The sequence below is a fragment of the Varanus komodoensis genome, unplaced genomic scaffold (assembly GCF_004798865.1).
Source record: "Varanus komodoensis strain SLA01 unplaced genomic scaffold, ASM479886v1 scaffold4, whole genome shotgun sequence".
In the NCBI taxonomy this organism is placed as follows: Eukaryota; Metazoa; Chordata; class Lepidosauria; order Squamata; family Varanidae; genus Varanus; species Varanus komodoensis.
In genome coordinates this window covers 46,471,721-46,479,007 of record NW_025335941.1, presented here as the reverse complement: position 1 = coordinate 46,479,007, position 7,287 = coordinate 46,471,721, and the positions used below count along the sequence as shown (strand labels likewise).

Here is a 7,287-nt window from a genome sequence, read left to right as displayed (position 1 = left end):
TTGGGAGAAGGAGAAAGATGCATGAGCATCATTCAGCTTGCACAAGTACAAATCTAAGCCTTGGATGCTAGTAAACCTATGCCTAGAGCTGAAATGACCTTTTGTTTTGGTTGCACTGTTGTTGAAACTACTGTTGCTTTCTCCCCCATTCCCAGTAAGCTTTTGATTTCTCCTTCATCTGTCTTTCATCTGGGATATGTGAAGCAACTATGCAAAAGCCCATTATAGGTTGAATTTTTAAAAATTAGAAAATAGAAAGTACTTGTGGAGCACTGATTTTAAGTGATGATAAGCACTTATATTACAGGAGAGAAAATCTTCCTCCACTTTGTTCCCACAAGGTATACTCTTAAAACCTTTCATAATATCAGCCCTATTCATTTTCCCTTCTAAGTTAAAATACAAAACACTTTAACATTTGCTTATAGTGAAGATGTGCTTTGATCCCATGCTCATTTTGGTTGCCCTGTTCTGCACCTTTTTCAGGTCTGCTCTAGCCTTTTTCAGATAAAAGATTCAGAGGTGCGCATCAGTTTTTCAAATGGAGCAACATAATCTTGTCTGAATAATTCTCAGCAAGCAATTTTTTGTTTTCACTGTCATTGCACAGTGAGCTGATATTTTCATTGCATGATCTACCATGAGCCCAAGATCTTCTTCCTGTCATAAGGCTCCCTATCAGTCCAGATGCTTTATATATGGAATTATACTTTTTTCTTTCCCAAATTGTATCACATTATATTTATACCAAATCTCTTTTTCGTCATCAAATTGCCAATTCTCCCAGTTTTGAGAGAATGATTTGGGTTTTCATCTTTCTAAATAATTTGGTGTCATTCAGAAACTTCACCACCTAATTGTTCATCTCATATCTCAGATCATTTATACATATAAAAAAATTAAATGGCACTAGTCTCAGTATAAATTTTTGGATAGGAGCATTCATTCCCTTCATTATGAGAATTGCCTGTGTTCCTGTGTTCTGCATCCTGCTACTAATCTGTACCATGACTCTACCCAAAATTGCTAACTTCACTCAGGAGTGTTTGACAAAGGGACCAGTATAGTCCTTGTACTAGTTCAGCTTCTTCTTAATTTGATACCCTTCAAATATCATGGAGTTCAATTTCCATAATCCCCAACCAGCCTAATCAATGGTCAAAAATTCTGGAAAACATCTGGAAGACACCATATTGAATAGGGCTGAGTTGCACTGGGGGGAGGGGGCAATCTGCATTTGTTTGACCAAACTCAGAGAACATCTCTAAGCAGTTTAATTGTGAACCTTACCTGCCTCTCTTATAGCATGACTGGAAGAAGATTGCAGGTAAAATGAGGCTGATGCTAGCTAAAAGGATGTGGGAAGGATTGGCAGAAAATTTCAGCCCAAATTTTAGGCTGTCTGCTTAGAGATGCACGGCTCTTCCTAAGAAGATAAGATGTAGGAACTCCTTTGAGCTGCACACTCGTTCCTTGATGCTTTAAAGTTCAATCTTTTGGCATGAGTTTGTACAACTACCTTGCATAATTAGGACTTGAACCAAAAAAATATATAATTTGCCTAGTTTTCATTGAACACAAACATTCAGCTCAGCTCTTGCTAATGTGTTGTATCCAGTGGTGTCTGTTCACCAGGAGAGACTACTACTGCCAGAACAGATTCTGTCTTGCACCCGCACATGTCCCATCAAGTCTGCTCAGGCTAGTTTGGGGACTGCAAAGGGCGCAAGCAGAAGTCTGCTTGTCACTTTGGATGTAGCCTAAAGTATTTAAATGATAGTTTGAAAAGAGTTTCCCCTTATTAAAATGTAATTTGTTTAGTGAGGTACATAGTTTGCAGCTTCTGCAAGTATTTTCTTGAATTGGTCAAACTAAACTGACTATAAAAGTTGCATTATATTCTAATTTATCCCTTTATTGCATGCTCTACTTGAAAGGCCTACAAAGCAGCGCATAAAGCGGAAAATACAGATTCTGCTCATTTCTGTTGGTCATCATTGTCTAACATTAACATTGCTATTACTGTATACAGAAAAATGCAGCAAAACTAATATGCATGTTTGATGTTGAAATCTTAAAAGGACAATGGAGAAAGTGGGATAATATGCAAATTGTAGATTAAGAACTTAGAATTTAGACTTCAACAAACAGTGCCAACATTCTTTAGGCTGTGGCTTGAATTGTGATATACTATATGGGATCAAAGAAAACTTTAAAATGTTGCAAAGTTACAATGGAAATGTTCACAATAAATGTTGCGATGACTTAAAGTAGAATTGATTTGCTTTAAGAGGCTCTCTGTAATGTCTGCTGTTTCTCAGACTATGTTTCCTCCTTTTAGAAAAGCCTATTTGATTTTCCCCCCTCCTCTTTTATAAAGATATATGGGCTATAGGGTGTATATTTGCAGAGCTGCTAACATCAGAGCCAATATTCCACTGCCGACAAGAGGATATAAAAACTAGCAATCCGTATCATCATGACCAGCTGGACAGAATATTCAATGTAATGGGATTTCCTGCAGGTATATAGTCTATTTTTATCATTGTTGATACATGCCAGGATATATTTGCCATTATCAAATCAAATGTTTAAATGATTTGATGGTCAAAAGAATACTTTTAATGCATGGAACAGGTAGGTTTGAAGAAAGGGTCAAGCTGCAATAAAATGCAGTTTGTTGTTATGTGCCATCAAGTCATCTTTGTCTTACAGCAACCCTATCGATAAAAGCCCTCCAAAATGTCCTGAACTTTACAGCCATGCTCAGCTCTTTGAAAATATAATAAAATAAAATCATGTTAAAAATAATGCTATGCTGGTTCTTATATTCAGCATTTGTCATATAGTTCATATATGTTGTAAGTTGGCATATGCAGGTCCTAAATGTGAAAAGATCAAAGGCTACTGATATGATATATGGGGGAAATAAGTAATATTTCTCTTCAGGGCCATTTTAAGATAATTGGCATCCCTTGCAGTCTTCTCTGAAGTTTTGATAGGCTTGAAAAAAGCCACAGCAGCCATTATTCTGTATATTTCAAATGGCATTACTCCAGCTTGCAAAGAAGCCTCTTTTTATTTTTTGTTTCTTATTGCCTTGTGATACAGAAACATAGATTAGGAGGCTATAAGTATCCCTTCAATAACTGTGTTGGTTTTAAATACTTTGTTTTAAAAATTATCATGAAATTACTGTAGCAGTTAGTTAAGGGCACCAGGTTAATATTGAAAAGTAAAGCAATACTTGTTCAGGTATTTTTATAGCAAAACAAATCTTTATGATTTAAAACTATGCATCAAATAGATATGCCTTTCAGTTCTCAGTGTTACTGAAAACTATGAGAAGAGGATATTTTTTCCACTCAGGTTCATCAAGAATGTCCAGGAAGCAAAGTTGCACACATGAAGATGAAGAGATTATAGTTTTGAATGTGCAAGCAATGATGTCCTATTCTCTATGTAAAGAAAGATGAAATTGTACTAATATTCACTTCATAGATAAAGATTGGGAAGATATTAAAAAGATGCCTGAACATTCAACATTAATGAAAGATTTCCGAAGAAATACGTAAGTTTTGCAAAAATTTTCCAAGAAATTGTAATCTTGTCTGCAGCATCAATAGCTCAAACATGCAGTAATCATTTGTTTGCCAGCTCCCTCTGTTCCATCCTCTGACCATCCCTTCCCCTGAACACCTTGCACAGAGATCACTACCTCCCGGATTTTTATGAAAGACTAAGAACTTGAACAAGAATGGGTATTTCACTTTGTAACGGAGTGCTATGCTATTTGTGCAAAAGTGAGCCAAGGATTATTAGGAGGGATGTAATTAGAAAGGGGATCTTGCTGACCATAAATAATGGCTGGCTGCTAAGCCAGCCAAAAATTTACAGATGACTGTGCAGCATGCTATACAGGTGTTGTGAAGCTGTTCAAAACAGAGAATGACTGCAACTTTGCTTATTGTCTAGATAACTTTAAAACCTTATGGCACCCAATATGTATGAAATTACTGTGGTTTCACTAAAGAGAATCTGTATTAATAAAAATTACAGTACTTCAGCTTCCAGGTGTAAACTTGAAAGGATAGGTTGTAATTGATTTTAAAACTCGCCTAAATGTGTGCCTTATATTGTACAGGAAAGAGATAGAGTAGCTGATTGTTAATAGCTTTTCACAGATTTTATCCCTTGATATGAGAACCAGATCTGGATGATGAGAACTAATTTCCATGCAGCCTATCTAGAAAAAATAGTATCATGGTTTCAGGCTTCTTTCTCACAGTGTGGGCACCATTTTGACTCACAGATGGACCAGATGGTTTGGAAAAATTGAGTTCTTTCGTGGATACAAGATCCTGTTAGTTCTGTACTTACTACCTATTCGAAGTATACTTTCTGCTCAATTTCTCACAAGTGATGTTTGTTATAAATCAGTGTTTTCTTTCAGGTATACCAACTGCAGCCTTATCAAATATATGGAAAAACACAAAGTAAAGCCAGATAGTAAAGCATTCCATTTGGTAAGTCTCTGGAAGTATCTAATTTCTCACTAGTGAATACTTAATTGTTCCCAAAAAATGTTAATTTCAGTTGCTTAAAGGCTTTTCATTTTATCTTTGCACAAAAACATTTATTGTATAATTTTATTTATATGACTTTTTCTGTTTCATAATGATACATGTCTGAGAAAGGTATTGTGACATGCCTGAACTAAAACCCTAAGATCGAATTCATAGAATTATTTCTTTGTGCCTCTTAGGAATTAACTGAACTAGATTATCTGAACAGAAATGAATTATTCAGACACAGCTTTAAGCAATTTGCATTATGTATAGTGGCTACAAATTCTAGTTTTCCTTTAACGTGTTCTTATACTGTAGTAGCCAAGCTACCTGCTATCTTCAGCAGGCTAAAAATTCCCAGATAAAAATCCTGCTGGGAAAGGAATACCTGGGATTAGACATGCCAAAGAGAAAATTCTTCTTTTTGTTTGCCTGGTCAGTCTATTCTTCCTTCTGAGCTGTTGAAAAAAAGGATGGAGGACAAGAATAGGCTAAGTGCTTGGCAGCTATGGGTGAGGAGGTTAAGTGTCCAGCATCTCATTGCTCCAGTAGAATGTTTGCTTGTATGTGCTCCAGAACCATATTCATTTAATTCAATGTTGACTTAACAACTTTATGGTTAATCAGCTGCAATGCTTATTTTTAAAGGGCACTCAGCCATAAAACCCAACAATAAGACTGTCTAGCTTCTCCAAGAGGCTTAAAAACAAATCTAATTAAGTCGTTATGAAGAGGCTAATGTTATCCTAGGGAGCATAGGGAATCCTGTTTTGGAAATTAATATTTTGAAAAGAAGAGTCCAAAAGCTTGAGGTAGCAAGTACTGGCTTGTGAGTAAATACATCAGCTGGCTGGAGTGTTAAGTTAATATTTTCATAAAGAGTTTCTGCTTGTCCTTCAATGATAGAAGGTTAGCAGTTTAGTGCCTTTATGGAGGAATCTTTATATTTTGGGCACTGTTTTGCCTTAGTTGGCTTGCTGCAGATTAAGAGTAAAGATGAGCTGTGTGTTGTTGTTGTTGTTGTTGTTGTTGTTAGTCGCAAAGTCATGTCCTACCCATCGCGACCCCATGGACAACATTCCTCCGGGCCTTCCTGTCCTCCACCATCCCCCGAATTCCACTTAAGCTCACGCCAGCCTCTTCAGTGACTCCATCTAGCCACCTCATCCTCTGCCATCCCCTTCTTCTTTTGCCATATATTGTTCCCAGCACTAGGCTCTTCTCCAGGGAGTCCCTCCTTCTCATTAGGTGGCCAAAGTATTTGAGTTTCATCTTCAGTATCTGGCCTTCTAAAGAGCAGTCTGCGTTGATCTCCTCTAGGACTGACCAGTTTGATCGCCTTGCGGTCCAAGGGACTCTCAGGAGTCTCCTCCAGCACCACAGTTCAAAGGCCTCAATCCTTTGGCACTCAGCCTTCCTTATGGTCCAGCTTTCACAGCCATACATTGCAACTGGGAAAACCATAGCCTTGACTATACACATTTTGTTGGCAGGGTGATGTCTCTGCTTTTTAGTATGCTGTCTACATTTGCCATAGCTTTCCTCCCCAGGAGCAAGCGTCTTTTAATTTCTTGGCTGCAGTCCCCTTCTGTGGTGATCTTGGAGCCCAGGAAAATAAAATCTGTCACTACCTCCATTTCTTCCCCATCTATTTGCCTGGAAGTGAGAGGACCGGATGCCATGATCTTAATTTTCTTAATGTTGAGTTCCAAGCCAACTTTTGCACTCTCCTCCTTCACCCGCATCAAGAGGCTCTTTAGTTCCTCTTCACTTTCTGCCATTAGAGTGGTATCATCTGCATATCTGAGGTTGTTGATATTTCTCCCAGCAATCTTAATTCCAACTGGTGATTCATCTAGCCCTGCCTTTCTCATGATGTGCTCTGCATATAAGTTAAATAGGCAGGGCGACAGTATACAGCCTTGCCGAACTCCTTTCACAATTTTGAACCAATCAGTGGTTCCATGTCCAGTTCTCACTGTTGCTTCTTGACCCGCATAAAGGTTTCTCAAGACACAAATAAGATGCTCTGGTACTTCCATCTCTAAGAACTTGCCACAATTGGTTGTGATCCACACAATCAAAGGCTTTAGCATAGTCAATGAAGCAGAAGTAGGTGTTTTTCTGGAACTCCCTAGCTTTCTCCATGATCCAGCGTATGTTGGCAATTTGATCTCTAGTTCCTCTCCCTCTTCGAAATCCTGCCTGTACTTCTGGTAGTTCTCGGTCCACATACTGCTGGAGCCTAGCTTGTAGGATTTTGAGCATAACTTTGTTAGAATGTGAAATGAGTGCAATGGTGCGGTAGTTCAAACATTCTTTGGCATTGCCCTTCTTTGGGATCGGAATGTAAACTGACCTTTTCCAATTCTGTGGCCACTGTTGAGTTTTCCAAGTTTGCTGGCATATTGAGTGTAGCACTTTTACTGCATCATCTTTTAAGATTTTGAATAGCTCAGCTGGAATACTGTCACCCCCACTTGCTTTGTTGTGCTCAGACTTCCTAAGGCCCATTTGACTTCACATTTCAGGATGTCTGGCTCTAGGTCAGTGACCACCCCATTGTGGTTATCAGGGATGTCTTGCCACCTCTTCTTAATCTCCTCTGCCTCTGTTAGGTCCCTGCCATTTTGGTCCTTTATCATACCCATCTTTGCATGAAATGTTCCCTTCATATCTCCAATTTTCTTGAAGAGATCTCTGGTCCTCCCTATTCTAT

General features: G+C 38.2%; 1 protein-coding gene across 1 annotated transcript in view; it reads left to right on the top strand.

Moving 5' to 3' along the window:
• Positions 1–7,287, top strand: part of CDK8 (cyclin dependent kinase 8) — a 61,179-nt gene that overhangs the window by 41,130 nt on the left and 12,762 nt on the right. The window contains exons 6-8 of the mRNA XM_044441815.1: positions 2,381–2,524; positions 3,502–3,571; positions 4,454–4,526. Of these exons, the coding sequence (XP_044297750.1) occupies positions 2,381–2,524; positions 3,502–3,571; positions 4,454–4,526 (287 nt within the window). The remainder of the gene's footprint in view (positions 1–2,380; positions 2,525–3,501; positions 3,572–4,453; positions 4,527–7,287) is intronic.